This window comes from Oryx dammah, unplaced genomic scaffold (genome assembly GCF_014754425.2).
Source record: "Oryx dammah isolate SB20612 unplaced genomic scaffold, SCBI_Odam_1.1 HiC_scaffold_1, whole genome shotgun sequence".
NCBI classification, from domain to species: Eukaryota; Metazoa; Chordata; class Mammalia; order Artiodactyla; family Bovidae; genus Oryx; species Oryx dammah.
Window position 1 is genome coordinate 20,326,380 of NW_024070185.1, and position 25,161 is coordinate 20,351,540.

The 25,161-nt window shown below is 40.8% G+C and overlaps 1 protein-coding gene across 1 annotated transcript in view; it reads left to right on the forward strand.

Moving 5' to 3' along the window:
* Positions 1-25,161, forward strand: part of ELAVL2 (ELAV like RNA binding protein 2) — an 81,722-nt gene that overhangs the window by 26,234 nt on the left and 30,327 nt on the right. The window contains exon 3 of the mRNA XM_040238216.1: positions 14,205-14,308. Coding sequence (XP_040094150.1) covers positions 14,205-14,308 — 104 coding nt within the window. The remainder of the gene's footprint in view (positions 1-14,204; positions 14,309-25,161) is intronic.

Sequence of the window (25,161 nt, forward strand, 5' to 3'; positions counted from 1 at the left end):
ACTTCTGCATCAGATGGTCCTTTGTACTAATCTGTTGTCATGAAAATATAGCACCTTCCCCAGGAGTGAGCCTCATATGTGAGAATAAGCAAGTAGTTAAGGTTCCATGTGATATGAAGGTGGCAGCTGCAGGAGCTAACCCGTTTTGTATCTCTCTTTAGAAACCATCTGTTATTTGGGGGAGAGGTTGCGCTGGGGTCTCTGAGTGGTTTGCTGTAGCATACCTGTCTCTTAGCACAAAACACGATGGATATTTATTTCTGTCAGGGCACCTCTTTGACTTAATTATAGCCATGGCTCCCATCGGACCTGCAGCCTTTACAGCTTTTACCGTGTCCTGCTCAAGTTCCTCTATAGACTCTATTCCATTGGGATTCTTTCCTCTTTACTGCTTCAGAGAGGGCCCTTTTAAAGTCCTTGAAGCTGTATCTGCAGTATTTAAATAGGTTTCCTTTATAGTCAGCATTTATACCCTAACCTGCCTAAACACAATTGGTCTGTTTGGGGATTTCTCCTAAGTATAAAAATCAGTGCTTTCGTGTGACTATTTTAAGTTGAGGGGGAGGGGGGGAAAAAAAAAAAAACAACACCACACTCCTCATACTGTCTTGGAAATGTAACTGCCTTTCTTTATTAAATATAGACTAAACAAAATGTCCTGAACAAAAAGAAGAAAAATCATATGTTATTTATACCTAAATCTTTGTGCAGATTGGGGACAATGGATGTCCTTTGGAATTTTACTTCCTTTGTTGTTGCTAAAAATATCACTGATTTCATTCTGGTCTGTCTTTTTAAAATAAAATGAACTAAACTGGAGAACTGTCCCCAGAAGGAAGGCTTGTTACTTGTATGAAAGTGAAAGTGTTAGTTGCTCAGTCGTGTCTGACTCTCTACGACCCCATGGACTGTACCCCCGCAAGATTCCTCTGTCTGTGAGATTGTCTGGAGAAGAGTACTGGAGTGCGTTGCCATTCCCTTCTCCAAGGGAGCTTCCTGACCCAAGGATCAAACTCTTTCAGGGCTCTCGCACTGCATCCAGATTCTTGACCATCTGAGCCACCAGGGAAGTCCTGGTGTTACTTGTTACTTGTATAGAGGATGCTTTATCAGTGATGCAGATGAGAAGGTGCAGTGCTACCTGCCTTTACTTCATTTGAAACTTGTTGTTGTTGTTTGTCAGCCACGCCACGTGGCACATGAAATCTTAGTTCACTGACCAGGGGTTGAACCCATGCTGCCTAAATTGGGAACGCAGCATCTTAACCACTGTACCACCAGGGAGGTCCCGAACCTTTTTTTCACTTGATGATATGATGCTATGCAGTGTCTCCTCTAAAGGACACAGCCTTCTTCCTCCCTCTCTCTCTTTTTTGACTTGGTATCACCGTATTGTATGAAAAAGGACTTAGGTACATGTGTGAATTCAGAAGTCCTGTATCACTTTGTGATTGCTACACAGAGTGTTAAAATAAGGTTTGTTAACCCTTTGTGCCCACTTAGGGTAGTTATTAACACTTTCACTCATAGCAAGGAGATCCAACCAGTCCATTCTGAAGGAGATCAGCCCTGGGATTTCTTTGGAAGGAATGATGGTAAAGCTGAAACTCCAGTACTTTGGCCACTTCATGTGAAGAGTTGACTCATTGGAAAAGACCCTGATGCTGGGAGGGATTGGGGGCAGGAGGAGAAGGGGACGACCGAGGATGAGATGGCTGGATGGCATCACGGACTCGATGGACGTGAGTCTGAGTGAACTCCGGGAGATGGTGATGAACAGGGAGGCCTGGCGTGCTGCGATTCATGGGGTCGCAAAGAGTCGGACACGACTGAGCAACTGAACTGAACTGAACTGAATGGCTTAACTGGGTGTGGGAGAGGATTCAGATATGTGTTTTTTATAGCTTTGTAAAAGAGATCTCGGAAAATCATAAGCCTTCCTTAGGGCAGTCATCTTGAGTTTTGCTCTTTTTTGACTGGGGGTTATCCTGTTAGAGATACCTGTGTGTGTGTCTTCTGTCTTGACTCTGTGACCCAATGGACTGTAGCCCTCCAGGCTCCTCTGTCCACGAGATTATCCTGGCAAGAATACTGGAGCAGGTTGCCATTTCCTTCTCCAGGGCATCTTCCTGACCTGGGGGTCAAACCCACATCTCTTGCATTGGAAGGCAGGTTCTTTACCACTGAACCAGCTGGGATACATAGTGAATGGGTATTTGAGAAGTTGTTGTATGGGTGTTCTGCATTAATGTCAGAGTATTAACCTAAGCTTCTAAAGGTTCCTTGTGTCTTATTATGATGAAGGTGAGAAGTTACCACCACGGGGCTTGAGAGGGTTGCCTTTAATACCTGTCCTGGCCCTTGATCTGAAAGGCCCTCTGGAGGGAAAACAGTACTTGTTCTGAAAGTTCAATTTTGGGTAAAAGGACACTTGCATTGAATTAATTGTGCTCCTTTTCAGGTGAGAGTGTACTTGACAGAGGCTCAGTCAGTGGTAGCGTAAGCAAAAGTTTTTGTGGAATAGACAAATTAGGAATAGAAGACTTGGGCTGGAATTTGTCCAGATGAGAAGTGAGCCATTTAGGATTGAGGCGATTTGTAGGGACTTGTGAAAGATATTATGGGTGTTTAGCCTCTCATTTTTGCCTCTTTAGGGATCTGTGGAACCTTTTTGAAAGGAATTTGGGGTCCGATCCCCATTCTGGGCTGTCGGAGCTTCTTGCTCCGTGTTCTTCTTGCTCGTAGGTCTGCGTTTCCTCTTGATTGTCAAACCGCCAGGGTCAGCTTCCTTGGTTTGTCCTGTGTGTTTCGCGGTCACTCCCTGCTGGGTGCATCCTGCAGTCTGACCTCTACAGAGCTTCCCATGGGAAGGCCCCTGTTCCCAGTGCCTGCTTCTCAGCTCTGTACAGACCACTTGTGTTCAGTGTGTCTTTTGTCTAACCAACTCCTCTGTGCTTCTCTACCAGTTAGCTCTTCTCCATATGCCTGTTTCTACAGTTTCTCTGTCAAGAAACTTCTAAATTTCATCTCTTCTATTTCAAATGACTAAATAAAGACTTCTCTTCAGGTTCTTCCTGGTTAAGCATGAAATGCCAGTGATTAAATATAGGTGTTCTGTGTTTATTAAGTGCCATCTCTCTTGTTTCTTCTTTGCATCTCTCTTGTTTATCGTCTTGCTTTAAATTTTTGAGCTAAGATCTTAGAGGGCAGACCATGTGGTATTGATCCCACCTGCTTTTCTACAGCTAGAAAACCATGCTAGGCGTGTGAAAGCATTTTAATGCAATCTGCTGACGAGGGAAGCGTCATGTGTGGGAGACAAATTTGGCAGTAGCAACCATGTTTGGCTTTAGCCATAAGAATTGCTTTCTGAGTTTCTGGAAAAGAAGTATGTAAATTAAGTCCTGTTTTAAATGAATATTTTTATAATGTGGAGATCTCTAATCTGTTTTGTGGTGATGGATTTGTTTTGAAGGTTGAAGTGGTTTGTGCACCTGTGGGGGTGATGAACCTTTTCTTATTCTTTTTTTTTCTTGTATATCCAGTGTCTTGATGGATTGAGAAAGAATGGTAACATTCCAGTGAGTCAAAACATGACAGAGAACAAGCAAAACAATGCAGGTGTATTTAGAGACTGTAAATATCCTGGTTGAAAAGTTGTGTACTTTGGATACACAGGAGTCTGCCTCAAAATAATTCCTAAGCTTGGCCAAAGGCAGTGAAATGTATGCTGAAAAGACTGGGTTTGGATAAGTCAATACTAGTTTCAAGAAGTAGCTTCCATTTATCAGCTACCTCTGTGCCTTTGAGCAAGTTAGTTAATATACCAGGACCTCCATGTTTTTTTCTGTAAAATGGGTGCACATGTATCTATACAAGCTTTGTTTTGAGAATTAAGTATGACGGCTCTATGTTAATACAAGTCTCATAAGTTGCTTGTTCAGTTCAGTTGCTCAGTCGTGTCCGACTTTTTGCGACCCCACGAATCTAAGCACGCCAGGCCTCCCTGTCCATCACCAACTCCCAGAGTTTACACAAATTCATGTCCATTGAGTTGGTGATGCCATCTCATCCTCTGTCGTCCCTTTCTCTCCTGCCTTCAGTCTCTCCCAACATCAGGGTCTTTTCCAGTGAGTCAGCTTTTCGCAGGAGGTGGCCAGAATATTGGAGTTTCAGCTTCAACATCAGTTCTTCCAATGAACACCCAGGACTGGTCTCCTTTAGGATGGACTGGTTGGATCTCCTTGCAGTCCAAGGGACTCTCAAGAGTATTCTCCAATACCACAGTTCAAAAGCATCAATTCTTCAGCGCTCAGCTTTCTTTATAGTTCAACTCTCACATCCATACATGACTACTGGAAGAACAACAGCCTTGACTAGACGGACCTGTGTTGGCAAAATGATGTCTCTGCTTTTTAATATGCTGTGGAGGTTGGTCATAACTTTGCTTCCGAGGAGTAAGCAAGCGTCTTTTAATTTCGTGGCTTCAGTCACCATCTGCAGTGATTTTGAGCCCAAAAAGTTGCTTGATCGCAGTTGATAATTAGGTACTGTTTGCTTCCAGACACCTAGATAAAAGCACTTATGGGACAGTGGGAACAGACTTTGACCCCAGGCTTACCAGGCTTTCCCAATTGAAAGGTCTTGGCTGATGAACCTTGAACTTTTGGGTGAGTGAGAGATTTATTTATTTTAAATCATGTGGACCTGGTAGGATTTGCATGTTTCCCATTCTTCTGGACGAAACACCACAGAGCTCTCTATAGTGGTCTGCAAGACTCTCATACAGTTTCAGACAGGGTACTGGGCTAGTTATAGTGTTTAGGGCCTTAAAGTAGTTTTATTGTAATAACTGAATAAAACAAATGTCTTACAAAGAGAGAAACACATTAAGAAACTGTACTACTTTTCAACGGACACAGCTTACTGACCTCCGTGTGTGTACATAGATGGGCACCAGCTGGTAGTGCAGGCAACGGCAGATACCCTCTTTACTGCTGCAGTTGTTAACTGGTTTCTCGTTCCCCTCTTTACTGCAATAATATTTTGAGGAATATAATTCCCTGGCCCTCACCTCAAATCATATTTATTTGAAGAACTCCATTGCTTTTCAAGTAAGCACAAGATAAAGTGGATTACACAGCCCCTTTTTGTGTGTGTGTGGCAGGGGAGAGTTAATTATAATTAACAAAGAAATGAGACTATGGCAGCAGACTCAGATCTTAACTTACAAGTTGATTTTGTCTTAGCTCAGGGTATGTTAATATCCTAACTTTTTTTGAACTGTAGGGTCTGACTTTCTGGCCAACTAACAGTTTTTTGGCTTTTGTTCTCACCATGGGGATAGCTCCAGCATTTGAAGGTAGGCTTGCTGATTTTGCTTTAGGAGCTACTATGTAAATAAATCAGTGAGTAATGAGAACTGGGCTTTTTTTTTTTTTTGGACAATGGTCTTGAGATGCTGTAATATCTTAACTTTTTCTCAAGCTGGAGAACCTGGTCCAAGTTAAAATATTCCCCTAAAATGTGTGGACTAGAGGAACTAGTTTATTTTCCCACTTTAAATAAAGATCATATTTCCTAATCTTCCTGGCCTTGGAAGCAAGACATCTTAGTATCCATGTGTACTACTTGAGAATTTAGAGGATTTAATACGCTGTACTCAGAAGCCTAAGACTGGATTATGTAGGAGTTCTTAATGTTTCCTAAAATGGTGATATATTAAGAAACCCACAGTTTTGCCGACTTAAGCAAGGTCACACTGCATTGCCAGCAGATTCATAATTATTGGGACTGGAACTATAGGAAAATGGAGCTTTACCAGTTGTATAATCAGAGGACAGATATGGCCATTAAAATTAACTCAGTAGGAAAACACTGCTGCTGAGGCCATTAACTGCTCCCTCTCGAATTAGGAGTAGTATTTACCAAATGATTACTATTTACAACTTTGATTTCAGCAGAAAAGGTATGATTTAAATTCTTCTGTATTATCGCAGTATATCTATGAAGTCCTGAAAACCATTTTAAATTTGGGCACTTAAGTCTCAGGCCAGCTTTATTAGCATTTGAGTGGAAGATGAGTCTTCGAGTGAGCCATCTGTTTTCTGTATTATGTGAGTGTCTAGGTTGAATTCTCCATCCTGGTGATAATCCCTGTTAATGTCCTTTGGGAAACTGGTAAAAATGCTCCGAGCTTTCAAGGGAGTCTGGCTTGATCTGTAGTAACAGGATCACAGCAGTTCTCTGCCTCATAGGTTGATCTTTGCTGTTAGAGGGTGGTGAGAAGGACCTGTTCAATTTGACCTGAGTTAGTTGAATGTTTAAATGGAAGGACTTCCTACTTCTGGCATGCTGCATCTGAGGAGGCTTGGGCTAAGTCAGGAATTAAAATTTGGAGAGGATGACTAGAGAAGGTTGCATTCCTCTGTTCTCCAGGCTTCTCTCAAGGCTTTCCCCGGATGTGTGGTCCCCACATGGCCTTGTTCACAGGAGATCTGAGCTATTAAGACAGCGCCTTTGTCAAGTCTGGTGCCCCTTGTTTTGGTGCCAGAGTTGCGGTGCACAGCCTGTCTGAACAGACACACAAGACCAGTGCCCAAGAACAGAAAGTCCATCTGAAGCAACACAGCACATTTGCAACTTTACTGTGGGGTGGGGAGCAGGGAAGGATGATGTTATGGTGTTAGAATGAGGGAAAGGGGTTCGATCTGTCTTTAAAAATGAAAATTGTCCCCCTTGAAGTGAAAACTTGTATTCATAAATATCTTTTTTTTTTTTTTTTTTTGCTGTTTGTTAAGGGATTAAAGGATGCAGCTTTATATAGGGACCATGTTTAGAGACAGTGAATCTTCTCAATCTGCCTTTTTTTTTTTTTTTTTTTTAAGTGTTACATTATTAGACCTCAGCTTGCAAATAGTCTTGCTTGTCAGAGAGGACCATAGTGACCTGTTTCTGCTTCCTGGGGCATTTAGAAAAGAGTCATGCTGCTTTTGTCTTTTTTTATTTCATAAAACATTACTGCTGCTCTAAATAAAATAATAGATACACATCAATCAGCATAGTCACCTTTTATTGTTGATTCAACTACTAGGTTTTTACAGAATTCACTCTGCATTTTATTTGACTTGTACATGAATAGTCTCAGCAGACTTAATTATATTAGTGAAAAAGCACTTTCAACAAAATTATATGCTGACATCCCATAATTCATACTTACAGATTTGTGAAACAGATTTATGTAAATCTATCAAATTACTCTAGGTGACATTATTTTTTTTTAAATTGAGATTTCATTTAAATAGTATTTGTAGAAAATTTTCATATGAAAAGTTTTATATGAACTGTTTGAAAAGGAATGTATCTCACATCACTCCCTTAGAAAGACAGAATTCTGTCACATTTGAGCATCTTGTCTCCTTTTGTTCTGTAACCATCTGGTGCTATGTAGGGACGTGGATGGGGAGCATGTTTATAAGGGCATCTCTCTTCTCAACCATAAGTTCCTGGAAGGCAGACGGCTGTTTCTTCATTTGTTCATCCTCCCCCCACCCCCAACCCAATTAGCTTGGTCGTTCATTCATTGTTTCAGTGAGCATGTTAATAATCTGTGCTAGGGTCTTCTATATCAGGATCTATGCTCAGCTTGCCCTTGCTCAACAGTCTGTGCGATGGGATGTCCAAATTGACTCAGTACCCATATGTGGTAAGATAAAGATGGATAATACAAGGGCTGTGGAAGGACTAGGAAAGGGCACTGAACAGTGAGCACTGGGAGTGAAACAAATTACAACAGGAAAAGGTCTCAGAGAAAGCCTTTGAGCAGCGCTCCCCAACCTTTTTGGCACCAGGGACTGGTTTTGTGGAAGACAGTTCTTCCATGGACCTGGGTGAGGGGGCTAGTTTTAGGATAATTCAAGTACATTACATTTATTGTGCATTTTGGAGAGTTGGACCATAAAGAAAACTGGGGCCCGAAGAATTGATGCTTCTGAACTATGGTGTTGGGGAAGACTCTTGAGAGTCCCTTGGACTGCAAAGAGAGCCCCTTGGACTGCAAAGAGAGCAAACCAGTCAATCCTAAAGGAAATCAATCCTGAATATTCATTGGAAGGACTGATGCTGAAGCTGAAACTCTAATACTTTGGCCACCTGATGGGAAGAACTGACTCATTAGAAAAGACCCTGATGCTGGGAAATATTGAAGTCTGGAGGAGAAGGGGACAACAGAGGATGAGATGGTTGGATGGCATCACCAACTCAATGGACATGAGTTTGAGCAAGCTCCAGGAGTTGGTGATGGACAGGGAAGCCGGGCGTGCTGCAGTCTGTGGGGTCGCAAAGAGTTGGACACGACTTAGCGACCAAACTGAACTTAATTTCTATTATCATTACATGAACTCTACCTCAGATCGTCAGGCATTAGATCCCAGAGATTGGGGACCCCTGTCCTAGAGGAGTAGATGTGTATTCCAGGCACAGGGAACTGAATATGAGTTTCTGGGTATCCATACTTGTAGGAGTCCTAGAAGTAAGCAAGAAGCTGATGATGACCTTGGAAACCAGATTATGATTGGGATTTTCTTCTAGAAAGACTAGTTTTGGAATTAACAGGCATCTAGGGAAGGGATAATGGTTAGGATACTGTAGCAGTAATCCATGTTAGAATAATATGCGAGGACCTGTGTACTAATGCCTGGTGGGGCGGGAGGGTTGGAGGGGTGGGGCAGATTTACCTGGTAGAACAAATAGGATGTGATACCCCAGTGGCAGAGTGTGCACTGAAATGAATCTGCTTACAAAGCCTCTCTAATAAGACTATGAGCTACTTCCTTCAGGTCTTGGATCAAAAGTTACATTCAGGCTGGGGCCCACTCTCATCATTATATTTAGGTCAGAGGCCCTGATCCCATACCCCCAGCTCTCTGCTGCTTTTTTCCTCTTTAGCCCTTATTTTCTTACAGTATATACTGTAGAGCTTGTTCTTTTGTTGTCTCCTAACCAGAATATAAATTGTATAAAGAGGAATTTTGTGTCTCTGCTGTATTCTCCAGAATTAGCAAAAAGTAGCTTTTCTAAAATCATTGAACAAATGAATGGTGAATGTTGGTGAAAAATGTGTAAGATGGCTTTTAAATACAGAACTTTATTTTTCACAATTCCGTGTTGAGAATGATCTCACTTAATATTGGTTGGATAAAATTAAATTAATGTACCAGGTTTGTAATCAAGAATTATGGTGATCTATTGCCTTTGCCTTTAAACCTGAGGGGGTAATTTGATATTCGGAACATTGGTAGTAATTTGAAATAGAAAAGACTAAATAAAGTGACCTTTGAATTAAATGGGTTCAGAAGATTGTGTATTTTTAATTAAAATATGCAATTAAAATTTTAATTAAAGTGTGCTATGAAAAGCAATGTAGGTGGCAAGGGAACGGCTGCAGCTTTGAGTTATGCACAGTTTGGGATAAATTGGAGTTTACTGTGTTTCCCACTAGCACTTTGTCACTGAACAGATTCTCTTCCTGTTTTCCTCTTCCTGCTCTGACCTCCCTGCAGCTCAGTGTGCCTCAGTCGCATTCAGAGACCCTTGGAGTGTTTCAGCTCTCTGCTTTAGATCACTTGACCATGGTTCTAAGCAGCCTGTTTATAACTGTTCTCCTTATGCCAAGGAGCAGTTTGTAAGGGATTTTTCTGTCTTTTGTGAAGAAGCCATCCTTCTCTGTGGCATGTATTTAGATTAAAAAGAAGGGTGCGAAACAAAAGCCATTCACATTCACACACTATACAGAATACCATGTGCTGAAGTGCAGTATTGACCTGGAGTTTAAGGACCTACTTGAAGTCATAGGCCTATGACTGTTCAGAAAGCTTCCTCTGTAGTGACGTTCTAGAATCCCTGCCGTGGCTGTTAGGACCAAGGCTAAGATGAATGGTTTCAAAGTCTCTGAGGACCATGGGGCCACAGGTAGCTTCATAGGGCTAGTAAAGTTGACCTTATTCTTGATGTTCAGCTACCAGAGATTCTTTTTGACTTCTAAAGACAGGATTTATTGGTTTGAAGGCTTTTTTTGGGGGGTGAGCCTTGGCTTTGTTATTTTGTTCAGAATTTCTTTTGATCATGGGGGTTTCCGTAATTGTTATACTTGGAATTTAAATGTAGAGCTTTATAAGTTTTTTAAAGAAGTGATTTTTGGTTTTGAGATTGTCAATATGCACATTCTAAATTCAGAATGACTTGAAAAATAGATTTGGAGGATATGGATAAATGATGCTTGATTTTCAAGCCTTCCTTGGTAGTTTATGACTGTTACTAGCTGATGTATACAAAAGTGGGAGAAAGTGGTTCCAGGCTAAATATTTTTTCCTTGATGTTTGACTTCCTTCTGCTTTCTTTTTTAAAAAATCTGCATTCATAATAACCTGAAACAGGCACTATATAAACCAGGTGACTTTACACTGTCATAGGAATAACAGCGTAAAAATTCATATATACTGAAATTGATACTTGCACAAGAAGTACTGGAATTTAAGACAGTAGGCAGCTGTCTCAAAACTACTTTTTTTTTGGTAGAGCTCTGTTAGAAAATGCGTGGTTACATTATATTTCAAGCATACTGAAGATGGTCCAGGTTCATATATAAACTAGTCGTGAATTGAGAGAAGAACATAGTGTTTGAGATTCTTGGATTCAAGTTCTGATGACTACTTGCTGCTTGTTTTTTTTTTTTTTCTCTTTGGTTTGAGGATACTGATCGACCTTACCCAGCTTCAGATACCATTACTTCCTTACAGAAGAAGAATGAGTATCTCACAAGATCAGTGTGAGGCTAAAATTAAACACTAAAACACCACACAGCTGAAAAATGAGAATGGGGAGAGGCTTGCCTATCTTCATATCATTTGTAATGCCTTTATATATTTTAAGCATTCAGTACATGTTTGCTGACTTGATTAGCTCACTTGAAAATGAAAATCTGTGAAGTTACTAACTCCCTTATAGTTCCAGTGCCAACATGTTAGTGCGTCTACTGCAGTGGATTTAGGAATGAAGCCGTTTAGCAACAATTATCTCCCTTCATATTATTTTGCTTAGGGTGGTGATAACATTTTGCTTACCTTAAATACTAAATGTGAGTGTTGCTCTTCCTAATACCAGCACTAAACAACTTAGAAACTTTGTGTCAGAGAGCTTGTTTAGGGATAAATATTGTTAGAGTGTACTCAGTTTCCAATAGTTGAAATTTGGTTGACTCATCATTAAAACTAGCCATGGCTGCTTGAGGCGGTCAGATCAAAGACTCATTCAGTGGCTAGGTCATCTGATGGTGACATGGATGACATCAAAAAATGTTAGTCACTCAGTCGTGCCCAGCTCTTTGGGATCCCATGGACTGTCTGTCGCCTGCCAGGTTCCTCTGTCAGTGGAATTTCCCTGGCAAGAATACTGGAGTTGGTTGCCATTCCCTTCTCCAAGGGATCTTCCCAACCCAGGGATGGAACTCTGGTCTGCTGCATTGCAGGCATATTCTTTACTGTCTGAGCCACCAGGGAAGCCCATTGATGACATTGCCTTTGGGTAAATGAATAACAGCCACTGTGCTTCTCATTTGTGCATTTAGCAAACTTTTTGAGTGTCCCCAGCATGCTAGGAGGAAGAGCTTAGAGGAAGGGCAAGAGATGGCTAAGCAGACAGGATTTTGACTACCCAGCAACACAACTCGAGCAGGCCCCTGCTGCGCCAGAGAGTTGACTTCAGTAGGCAATAAACTGTTCCTCTGAAGTGATGAATAACTTGAAGAATTTAGAAGAAAGACATCTACTAATATTTCAAAAGTGCATCTGTCAAAAGGCAGGCAGTCTTTACTGCAGAGTCACTTCGTATCCAGACCATTAGCACCTGGCCCTTCTTAGGGCTCCCAGAATCCTTAGTTGCAGTCTCAGATTCTCTGTCGCTATTAAAACTGTGATTTTCAGCCTTGAGTACATGTGTTAGAGTCACTAGGATTTAAGAAACCTGGTTTGTAATAGACCAATTAAAAAAAAAAAAGTTGGGGGAAAGGGACTCAGACACCACTTTTTATTTTTTTTAAGTGCTGTGGATGATTCCGGTGTACCAAGATTCAGAAAGGACTTTGATTAGAAACTGGTAAAATGTAAGTGTTAGTGTGGTGCCAATAGATAGGAGAAATGGACTCAGTGCTCGTACAGCTGATATTTGGTTTACTTTGTTATAGAATAGCAATGTGGAAAACCACCCAGTGTTCACTTTGCGTTTCCTTCCCCTGTTATTTTGGTAGCATCTTGTCTGGTTTAATTTTAAGTGAATGTGTGTAAACTCCTTAACATGTAGTGGATATGTTATTTTTCCTTTATTTTTTCACTGGAGTGGTCTATCTCCATTGATAGTGAAAGTTCTCATCACTGACTCAGCAGTCTCATTGGGTAGGAATTATCCTCATTCTAGAAATAAGGAGGTTAATGACTCAGAGAGGTTAAGTTGTTTCTTCAAAGTCACACAGCTGGTAAACAGTGGAGCCAGGATTAGAACTTATGTGTGTTTATCTTCTAGCCCATATTCTTTCCATCATAAAGTGCTTCCTTGAGCAGCTTTTTTAATGTTCAGCCAGTTTGAATCCTGCTCAGTGATAACAGAACTGCAACACATTTCATGAGAGGCCACTATGGATGCAGTAGACACATGATAAATGTCAAATTAGAAAAAAAGCTGAATGCTTAAAACTTCAGTGATTCACATGCAACTTTAAGAAATCAGATCTTTGAGTAAAACACAATTTCTGTGAGTAGTGTGAGGAAAAAAATTAATGAACTGAGTTTTAGGTCTCCCCTCACCCCCTTTTATAAAAACAGGAAAAAATGTTTGGTTAAAGAGTATAAGTTAGCAGTGATTATCCCCTCAGAATGATAGTGGTCCTCAAAATATAATCACAAGTTTTCATGGTTATTAAGTATTATAGTTAGTCTTCTCTCTCCCTCTCTCTCTTTGTATACATGTGAGGAACCATGTTAGGGAGACCAGAGTGGCCTTTCTAAATACCTGTATTCACAAATAGTTAAACTTAAGGGTACCACTTAAAAGAAAAAATATTCTCTCACTTTGCTATGAAATTGATCCAAAAATGGTAGTTTATAGAAAGCATTTGGACCTTTACTGGGAATCTTCCAGGAAACCCTCAGTTGGTTTGGTTTGACTTTTAGTAGACTAAACCTTTTAATGACCATTTTTGTTACCACCTTTTTAGTATTTTTCATCTTGTCAAACTGAGAAACTTTCCTTTAGTTGAAAAATGGAGACCTTTAGGGTTGACTTCACTTGTCTGTGCATGCCATTGATTCCAATCTCTTGTTATTTCCTGCTCCCTGAGAGTTGGGACACATCAGTGAGCCAAAGACGAGAGGTCTCAGATGATGGATAAAAGCAACAACAGACTCATTTAGAAGCAACTCTTATTCCAAAATTTTTCTGTTACGTTATTTTTCTGTTTTTTTCTTTTCTTTTCCATATATTCTTACGGGTTTGTATATCTTCAGCCATGAATCTTTGTCTTCATATTTCCCTTTATTCCTTAGCTAGGCTTTCAGACCCCCTTAGTAAATTGGATTTAGTTTATTTGAATAAGCTCTCCTCTAAAATTAATGTACTTATGCGCACACACATATAGATTACATGTATACACACACACACTCGTGATTCTCCACTATTTTAGACTCTGAAATAATTGTACTTGGTAAAGGCTGTAAATTTATCAGGGTAATGTGTACAGAACACTGACAGATTCTTGGTTGATGCTTTTTACTTTCCAGTTTTATGTGTAAGGAAACTGAAGCTGAACAAGTCGTGCCCGTGAAGCCCACACAGCAGCTCCGTGGAGACTTGCACCCACAGTTGCCTTGCTGCTGGGTGCTGGGGCTTAGGCAGGGCATGTGTGATGGAACACTGGGGATGTGTGTTTTTTAAACAGCACAGCTTGCTGTGTTCTAACTGATGTTTAAACTTGAAGCTGTAATAGACAGGAGATGAAAAAGGCCACATGTGTATTTCTAGAATTAATGTAGACTTCTTTTTACTCTTGAGAAGATATGCTGGCGTTAATGACAAGACTTTATGCCAGAACGAACACGGATGTCTGTCATCAGCGGTGGAGAACTAATGTATGCCTTTCTCCCCTTCCCTTTCATTAGGGCAGAGCTTGGGATATGGCTTTGTGAACTACATTGACCCTAAGGATGCAGAGAAAGCTATCAACACCCTGAATGGATTGAGACTTCAAACCAAAACAATAAAAGTATGTTTACATTTTTTTTTATATCTACTCACAGAACAGAGGTTGAAAAAAATTAAGGTCTCTTTGTAGTTCTTCCCTTCATTCATTTTGTGCCCGTATAGACACGTCTCTGGGAGGCATAGCAGAATTTTTTGGTTTGTTGCCTGATGGGGGAAACTTTATTCATGAGTACTGCATGTATGTGCTTGTGCTTAGTCCCTCAGTCGTGTCGGACCATTTGTGACCTCATGAACGGTAGCCCACCCGACTCCTCTGTCCATGGGATTCTCCAGGCAAGAATACTGGAGTGGGTTCCAACTACGTGTATTGCATTGAGCAAAAAGTTCGTTTGAGTTTTTCCATTACAATTTACAGAAAATCCCCAGTGAACTTTTTGGCCAACCCAGTAATTACTTGTATATTAACAAAGGGACAGAGCAGCAACTTTCTTAGCTAAGTATGTTATGAAACTTACTGAATTAAACTTCCATCCTTTATAGTGAATTACTTGCCTATAACTTGAAAAAAACGAATCTGTTTCTTCTAGCACAGGGATCGGAGAAGGCAATGGCACCCCACTCTAGTACTCTTGCCTGGAAAATCCCATGGATGGTGGAGCCTGGTAGGCTGCAGTCCATGGGGTGGCTAAGAGTCGGACATGACTAAGAGACTTCACTTTCACTTTTCCGTTTCATGCATTGGAGAAGGAAATGGCGACTCACTCCAGTGTTCTTGCCTGGAGAATCCCAGGGACGGGGGAGCCTGGTGAGCTGCCGTCTATGGGGTCGCACGGAGTTGGACACAACTGGAGCGCCTTAGCAGCAGCGGCGCAGGGATTGACAGTTCTGTTCTGTAAAGGGCCGGGCAATAAATCTGTTAGCTTTCAGGCCGTTATCAAATGTAAAAATCATTTTTAGTTCTCAGGTCATAGAAAAGCAGGTCCTTGAGCTACTGTTGGACTCTAGTCTAGCAGATACAGCTTACTTTGGGGAGACCAACTAGGAGAGTGTATATGCCACACGGGTTATTTTTTTTCTGTTATAGTTTTCTTTCCGTGACAAATGGTAAATAACTTTATGGATGTTTTCCCTGCCTTTTGAATTTTTGAAATTCTGATGTAAATTCTCTCTGGATAAGAAGTTAATACAGTTGGCTGTGTAGATTTCTTTCCCTTTAGAAGATAAAAGGGACGTTGCCTCTAGCAAACGCTTAGTACACGTGCTATCAATTTTCCCTCTTCTGCCTAGTGCAGACATTCCCGATCAATCATGGCAGCCTTTCTCACTGAGTCTGGATGTGGCTTCCAAATATTTGTCAAAATAGTGTTCCAGACAACCTCTATCAATTGACTGAAGTTGGAACCTATTTTCCACCCTTGATTTAAGAAGTCAGCTCAGACCATAGCCTGGAGTGGTGAGGGGAAGTTAGTCAAGGCTGACTGTGGTATCCATCTTGCTTAGAGGCTTGTCTAGGAGATTTCTGCTCACTTTTTCAGGTATCTGGAAATGCAGTGTCATCTTTGTGTTTAAAAGTTGCTTCTCTCAGAGTTGTCAGTTAAGGTAATTCATTAGCCTGGGGTAGTTTTGACATCTCATTCTTTATATTTATTGGCTTGGAGGAAAGATACCTCCCACCTCTGTCTCATCTAAAGGAAACTGTATGCAGTGACCCCCAAATATACGTGAAGGTAAGATGTCTGAGATTCTACATGCTTCTTGGTCAAGAAAACGTCCCAAGTACGAAATGTCTAATTACTAGATCTCTAGTTTATTCTAAGATCACAGCGGACTTGTTTGTTTTGACCTTGGTTTTTCAATCTGGAATGTCTTTTCTAACTGTCTACTCTTCTTTGCCTACTCTTTGTGTTACAGAGATGAACCTTTTAATAGTATTTCTAAGTGTAATGCTCAAGTACCTTTAAAAAAGAAGACATCCAGTGTCCAGTTACCTTTTCCTACTGTTTTGCAAACACTGTCCTACTGCAGATTTTTGTGAGGCTCCTCAGTGTCAGTTGACTTCAGGATTGTTGCTCATGAATCGTGGTTAAGAAAATGGAATACTGATGGTTGGCTTGAAATGCCCTTTTCTCCATTCCAGAAATAAGCACCCTCGTTTCACTCCTAGTGGGTCGGTTCTTTTGCTCTGCATCAGTTCTTTTTGCAGTAAGGTCCACACGAAGGTAGAAATGTAAGAGAAATGGGTCTCCATAGAAGAAATGTCCATGGCCTGCAGAGAGACCTCTGGTGACAGCTGCCTCCTCTGTCTGTCACCGGGCCTTCTCTTCTGGGCCCAGCTGCTCAGGCAGAATACATGCAAGAAAGGACAGTCATGCCTTGTGGCTTTTATCCCTTGACATCTGCCGCTTCTCTTCAGATTTTCGGGGAAGGGGGTGGGTGTGGTAGGTAAGCAGCAGGCTTCTTCTTTCCCACCCCTCTCATTCGGTTCCGACAGGAATATCAAATTACAGCTGGTGGCCTCAATTTGGCCCCGATTTATCTGAGGCAAAGCAGACCATTTCCCAAAACTACATAGTACCGTTTTTGTCTGTCTGTTCTTTCTGATTTTTTCAATTAGATGTGTTGTGTGTTCTCATGCAACATCTGAGTGAGGTTTTCCCTAGCGTTCACTGCTTTCATAGTTTTTGGAAGCTGTATTTAAGCCTTTCTGTTTCCTATTCTGTGAATCAGTTTCTCTTTTTGCTTTCTGCAGTCCATCCTGGTGGAGGCTGTGAAGCTAATCTTAAAAAATGCACCACTTTCCTCATACTGCTTCTCACTCAAAATTCTCTTCTATTCCCCTACTGTTTTACCATATCATTTGGCTTAACTTTGGAGTGACCCAGCATTATCACTGATTACTGTTCTGCACAGTAGTCAGGCTGGCTCTTCCATGGCAAGCTCATCTTATTCACAGCCTCTGCACGTATGCTTTCATGGCTCCCCTGGCATATTCTTTCTCACTCAGTTTAATAGCAGCCATCCCATCTTTTGGAGTCCATCTGAAATTCTTCTTGCTGCTGCCTTTCTGGGTTTTGCTACCTCAGGTTGGGTCTCTCCCTTCTTTTGAAATAGTCCATGAGGGATCGCAGAAGTTTGGGGATTGAAGGGGACCCGTATATAGTTCAGACTTAAGCATTAACCTCTACCCGCAGTAAAAAAGTTGAGACCTAAGTGGTAGTCACAGAGTTTAGCTTAGACCAGGCAGTTTGAAGTCAGAGCTGTGACTCAAATCTTTGTCTTTTGATATCTACAGTAAGACTGTTGCCATGACACCATATTTTCCTTTAGAAAGCTGCAGTAGATTAATTAATACATGTGTCATTTATAAGTATACAAGTATTTGTGCACTCCTTGAGCTCAGGTTTCTCTCATGTCTTCTGAGCCACCCATGCATTTGGTAGAATTCCTATTTATTGGAATATTGAAACAGTGAATCAAGTGCTGTGAAAGGTGGTTTATTTAGCAGTTTTTCCTGGGGCTTCCTAGTAGCATTAGCCCAGTAGGGTTTTGTGTAATAGATGGATGGTATGTTGAATAGATGACAAATATTCACTGTTTTTGCAATGAGTGAAGCAAGAGTCCCACAGTCACTGAGAGGAGGACGAGTTAGAAATACAGATTCTGGGACCCACTTCAGATCTACTCATTCAGTGTCCAGAGGTAAGATGCAGGAATCTGTTTTTTTTTTTGTTTTGCAGGTAATTTGTGACAGTGAGTCTAAGACCTAACACTTAGGAACCGCCAAAATGTATATGGGTTCTCTAAATACTTGGTACTTTTGCATGCAGAGTTCCATTTGTTTTCATCTTTTACCTTGATAATCTTGATAAACTGCTCTTAACTAGAATATTAATCATGGTTTTACTTCAATGCCAATTCAGCAGTTGGAGTAAAAAGTTCATACTGTCTTCACTTTCTTTTCAAAAGGTGTGGCTTAGAAATTAGAAAAACTTAATAAGTTCACCTTATGTTAGAGATTTGTTATGTACAGTGGCATTTATAGGTTAAACGTTCAAGGTGGCGATTCTCTTAAGGTTCAGTTATTTTTCCTGGTTGAGTTTATGTCCCAGCAGCTTACATTGCTGGTGATAAGAGGCAATCATGATGAGTAAAGCCTGCCCATGTTATCCCTAATAATGAGCTGGTAAGTAAAGTGTGGATATTACAAGATGTTTTTAGCTTTGGCTACTGGGGAGGGCAGTAAAAAGGGAGTAAATGCACAATTTTTTCCACTCCTAAGGGAAAATGAATTCTTTTGCCTAGGTTAATGGTATCAGACCTAGATTCATGCTGAGCAGAGTAAAACACTCATTTCTGAAAATACAGACTTCCCCTCCAACATCAAGTGCTGCGAATAAGAGAATATCACATATACAGTAAAATCTATATCTTGACCCGCAGCTTCTCCCCCTTCTACAGCGGGCCTAGGAAGTTTTATTCCACCAAGTGGCTTTGCTTTATTTGAAAGTAGTAGGAGCTGTTGGGCTTCCCAGGTGGTTCAGTGGTAACGAATCTGCCTGCCAGTGCAGGAGTCTTAGGTTCCATCCTTGGGTTGGGGAGATCCCCTGGAGGAGGACATGGCAACCCACTCTAGTATTCTTGCCTGGGAAATCCCATGGACAGAGGAACCTGGTCGGCTACAGTCTGTAGGGTCGCAAAAGAGTCGACACAACTTAGTGACTAGACAGCAACAGCAAGGAGCTGTTATCTTAAGGAATAGAGAACTTTTCATCTTTATTGATAGGTTTCCTTGTGGCTCAGCTGGTAAAGAATCTGTCTGCAATGCAGGAGACCTGGGTTTGATCCCTGGGTTGGGAAGATCCCCTGAAGAAGGGAATGGCTACCCACTCCAGTATTCTGGCCTAGAGAACTCCATGGACTGTATAGTCCGTGGGGTTGCAAAGAGTACCTTTCACTTTCACCCCTAGAAATCCATGTCTCCTCTCTCAGAGCAGAAAAAAACCTGTCTGGAAATGCTACTAGCATAGAAAAACTGCCTAAATTTGATTTTGATTGACTCGATTTTTCTTAATCATCAGACATAAGTCAGATTAAACCTTACCTTTGCTTAAAAAATATTAATTGACATACATTAATGTGGAATTTCTCATTAAAATAATTAAACTGCCATTTCTGTCTATATGAAAAAACTTAACAATAGGAATATTAATTGGAAATAGTAATGTCTATTCTGTAAAGTGTTCAGTTTAATAGAGAGCAATTAAGTAGAGCTTAACACACCTTTTTTCTGAGCTACTGTATTGCTTTTAATTTTTGTTAAATTTATACCTTTTCTACCTGTAGCTTATCCTTTTCTCAATTAGTAAATGTCATGTTTGTCGACTGTTTTTCTGTTTGGCATGAACTGTATCCTTAATATAGGAGGAATCTATACATTTCTAGTTTTAGCCTCCCTGATACTGTTTAAGTGATTTAACTGCCTGTATAAGCTTGGATGGACTCCATCTTTTAACCATTTTAAGTTTTTATTTATATCCGTAAAGTCTTTTAAAATAATCAACTTATCACCGAGTCTGTTTATTATCCGGGTCTCTTAACTTTCCATAGTGCTCCAGATTCTTTTCTAGGAAAAGGTGTAACTGTTTTTAATGAGCTTATGGCTATCACATAGGATGGTTTGGTTGAGAATGCAATCAGAGTGAAGTGCAGCACCCTGTCCTGAGGCGGTAACAGTCCTTTTTACACTGTTGAATGCTTAGCAGCCACAGTAACATTTGTACTGGAAACCTTGTCTGTCTCAACCCTTGGTTCACGATTATCTGGGATGGGGGTTGGTTTTTGTCTGTCATTCTAAGTTGTCATTTTATAAAATTTAATTCTGAACCTGAGGAAATACCTTGTGGCTGCTGCATAAATCATCTCCCCACTCATTAGTGGAGGAAAGGGCATGGAAACAGGAATGGGAGTGAAGGTGGACTCTAGGCTTGCCTCTTGTTCGGTGCTCTGTTTCTGCAGCACTATTCTGGGGTATGGGTTTTATAACAGCAGGAAAGCTGAGAGTTCATACTTCTGCTGGGAAGTTTGGAAGCGGGTGTTAGGGAAATCACATATAACTAGCTAGAGGAGAAAGCAGGGTGAGGAGTGGTGTGGAAATGAGCCTGAGAGCTGGATCTGAAAAGGTACGTGTGCCAGGCTGAGTGAGGAGCCTTGGCTTTATACTGTAGGTAAAGGAGGACCAGAGTTTTCAGCAAATCAACGACAGGATTGGACTTGGGCGTTTCTTAGGAGGGCAAAATCTGCCTTGGATTTAAACTCCGCATCCCTCTGAGCATCTCAAGCCACCTCTAGCTCTTGTGGCTTATTTACGCAGTTGATATTTCTCATGAAGGTACAAAGTGTAAATGCTTATAGAAGAAGTGTGGGCTTCACAAATTTATAAGGCCTCTTCTGTACAGTTCAACAAGAGTATAGATCATCATTGACCTTTTATCTTGACCAGACTGGGAAATTTTGAAAGTAATAGTCTGAAGGACAGACCTAACAGTAACTGACAACTTTTGAGATGTTATCCTAAATTTATTATTTATCTGATCAGGTCTCTGTGGAGAGACAAATGGAAACTTTGAGTAAATGATTTCTATTCCTTTTTTAAGAAAATGAGATTGGGTGTATGTTTTTCTAATTTCATTTTTAATCCATGATCTGGAACTTTCTAGAGCCAAATTCTAAGTGTATTACTACATGTGATTATCAGAAATTCTTCAATGCATTTGAATAAACCTCACATCTATATTGAATCCAGTTTACATAGTCCTGATATGAAATGAAGAATAATAGAATTTTTTTTTGAGTAATATGTTTTTTGTGGAATGCTTTACTTTCAACTTTGAATTTTTTTTTTTTCCTTTAAAAATAAAAATCTCCAGAGGTTGTTATTATCTAGGGGGTCTGGCAGGGTCCAGAACCTGGTCCTGACTTCAGGCCTGTTGTGTTATTTCTGCTCCTTATAAGCTTTGTCCATAGTGGGAATTAGACATTGGAAAGTTCCCAGGGGGCAGTACCTTGGCATTCTCTGAACAGCTTTTCTGTAGAAGGTACTTCTCCACAGTTGCTGGAGCAAAGGCTAAGACTGTGCAGAGGGAGGGTTGAAGAGGAGGGTTCCTGGGGTCAATGTCCTAGCCCAAACTTCCTGTCCATCCCTGCTTGTGAATCACAGAGGGTGGCAGTGGGAGAGAGTCTTAGCAGCTGACCTAACCCATCTTCCTTGGGAGGGATTTTGTAGATCATTTTATTACGCAAGCGTGGCCCTACATTTCCTGCCTATTTCGTACATGTACACCAGCAAAGGTATTTCTAATGCAAGGCACTGTTAGCACTTCTCTGCTTAACTTTTCTAGTGCTCTTTAAGGGTAGGGTAGGGCTTGTTGTTGTTCATGTATAACCCAGGAGAACTAGAGAAGTTAACTAGGTGTGCCGCCTTCTAACAGAGCCTCAGTTCCTTGCTGTATCTGCTTTTGTGTAGTATTTTCATAGGACTTCTATTTGTCAATTTGTCTGGATTCATGCCAAAACAGCAATAGTTTCTTGTAGCCCTTTGGCCAATGAAATGAAGTGCAGGTTAAGGGGCCTGTTCACGTAATATAGCTAATAATAATACTGCTAGGACCAGGAATGGGCCATGGTTGCTGATGCTGGCACCTTTTATGGTTTTCTTTCTGTTTCACGTTACCGATATTCAGGTATCTGTACCACTATAAAAAATCGAATAGTGTCCTGAAGACCTAGATTTGGGGCTCTTAGTACCCTGAGATTTTCTGAACCAGTTTTATTAGGGTGGGTGCCTGGTGATGGAAAAACTCTGTTGTCTTTCAGGCTGAGCACTGGAGATAGCCAGACCTCCAGTTTGAGAAGAAAACTGCTCTCTGGAGATCCTGTTTAGCAGATAGGTGAATTAACATTTCAATGGTAATTGGGCAGTAAAAGAATTACTATAGTAACTTTCTCAACCTCTGTTTTGTAGGAGACCATTCATACTTGCAGAATGTTTTTCTGGCAGGATCCTTTGAGTCCTAGATGGTAGTTTAAAAATCACAGCAAAGCGGCATTTCTCTCTCTCTAAATTTGTGTGGACTTTAGAAAAGCATGTGTGGTCCATTTTCTTCTACTCCCACCTCTGCCAGGTTTTCCTTTCGCATCAGTTCTCAGCCACAAGTACTGCGTCAGAATTCCTGGTGGAATTTTTGCTTCAGAAAGTTTCTTGGCATGCTATTTATGAACAAGCAAGAGAGGCGGCTATGTTTTGAAAACAACACAGGAAATCTGTTCCTTACTGTGCCCCGCCCCCCTTCTTTGAGAGAAGCTCTTTTGAATGCAGCATTAGGACATAGGGCCCCAAGTCCCAGATTCGTGTTCTGCTCTTGTCTGTTGGTCTAGTTTCCTCAGGTATAAAATGGTAGAGATGGTACCAGGTTACTCAGCTCCTGTGAAACATTTGGCCTGAGAGCTAGAGGTAGAAAATACTTGTGTTGGCCTGTTATTTTCAGAAACAGAAGATCAAGAATATTTCTTTTTTTTTTTTAGTTTGCATTTTCTATATTAAAGTGATATTTTTAGAAGTCTAGTTGGGAGGAATTAAGAAGCTAGTTGTATTCTGAAGAAAGTAGTCACAGTGTTTAATTCTTTAATTTTGTTGGATATTTAAAAAATGGCTCTAGTTACTTGAGTTATAGAGAAGTGGATTGTGAACAAAAATAAATCATGCTAATAGGCTTTCTTCTGGGTCATTAGTACCAGGTTACCTCCTCCCAGGGGAGAGAGAACCTTAATCCTTCCTGCACAGGTTCTGGGCTTGCTAATGAGTCTTGAAATGACCCTCAGGTGAGCCGCAGGAAGGAAAAGCAGAGCACCTGCCTGGCCCCGGAAACTGATCATTCAGAAAATGCTTTAGTTTCCCCAGAGTGATTCTTTAGAAGTCTGGCCATTTCTGCTTGCTTCGCCCAAACAACCCTGTTCACATTCCTAGAAAGATTCTGGAGTCACATGGAATCAAGCACGGCAGCCTTTTCCAGAGACTGGCCATACTGGTGGGCTCCCCAACTCAGTTGAGCCATATATAGTGGGTCTACTTCTTGGAAATAACCTTTGGGTGGGTTTTATGGACTTTGTTTTACTTTTGCAGTTTTGTATTTGCTGGTGACTTATAGTCACATACACTTTCAAGATACCTGGGAATTTGTGTTATTCAGAAATTAATGCTGGTAGATGACGAAGAGGAGGGCTTGACATCTATAATTTTTATGAGCTCCTCAGGAAATCCAAAAATACACCCCAGAGTTTTGAGGATTACCTGTTTAAAATCCCTCGACATAAGGGACTGCTAAAACTTTAATGTTCGTCAGAATCGCTGTGGTGCAGTGGTTAATAAAATGCAGATTTTTGGACCCTAGTCAAGACTTACTGAATATGATGATCTACAGAGTGAGGCCAAGAAAGTTGTAGTTAAACAGCCACCAGAGGTGATTCTTAACAGGTGGTGGTCTAACCTGAGGACCATTGTTTAGTGGTTTACACTTGGACAGCTTTCTGGTGCTTGTTTTAAAACATGTAAGTAAGATTTTCATTTTGTGGTCTTGTGATTAATGGGTGTAATTTTAATGAATATAATGCCCTATCTACCCTCCCTCTTTCTCGCTCTCACACACATGTGCTCATGCACTCATTTCCAGAGCATTTGAATGTCATTAAATACTTCTAGCATTACAAGTACTTAAACATCACATAGTACTTGATTCTGAGAGCAGGGAATTTGCAGCATGGCTCTTCTGGGGCCTGTTCATTTAAAATGGCTAGTTCATAGTGTAGAGATTGGGAGTTGAATTTTGTGATCCCAGATGGTTGTGAATCCTTAGATTATGGAAGTTGCTTTTGTAGTACAATAAAAGTTGGTCTCGTTTTTGTAAGTGCCTAGCCACACTCCTGACCCACCCTCCCTGATATCTGGATATTTGAACTTTCCAGGCAGGGTCCGAATAAATGGAAATTTGTGCTCATAAAGGACTTTTCCACATAGTATGTTAAAAATATTTAAAGAAAAAACTTCACAGTATGCTACTTTAATTTATAAACGTTTTGACCTATAAACTGTATTTTGTCTCAAAGCTGTGGGAGAGCAGTGTATACATACTGTTGCCTAAAGGGTTAGTATGTGTCTGTTCTGCTCAAATTTGCAAAAAGGGTTAATAAGTACTTGTCACCAACTTGCAGAATTTTCCTTCGTGTTCTTTTTCATTAACCAGTGTTCTTGGGGGAATTGTGAAATATGCATTGTCTGCAAACTACTCTGAAGCACAAAGTCAAATGAACTGTGAAGGTGAGGGCTAAAAACACCCCTCTCACCTTTGTACTTTGTTCTTTGAGTATTAAAGAACATTGATCTGCCAAGTGGCAAAGGGGATACTATTTGGCGGTTTAATTACAGCCTGAATATTATTGATGCTATCAATCAGTGAGACCCAGGGAAAGGGCATGGTGCCAGACCATTCTGTGCTCCCAACAGTGTAATTAAATACCGAAGGACTAGATTCTCAAGGTAAAGGGAGGTGCTTCCGCACATCTGAAGGAGGAGTACACTTTGTCTTGCAGCAGGGGTAAAGGTGGCTAGCCCCTCCTTACGGCCACCTTTACATTTCTGGAGGAGTTCTGTGAATGGCAGTGGTATGTCTCTTCTTTGTGTACAGTTAAGGTTGTTGGTGTTTTCCTTAAAAATCCTCTCTCTTTTCAGATCTTCAGAACTGTTACTTAAAAGGCTCTAGGAATATAATAATTGCTTTCTGTTAAAAGCTGTTTTGGGGGGAATATATAGCCCAGGTGTCTAATAGGTATTTGGAGAATGAGAGATGGTCTTTGAATGAGACC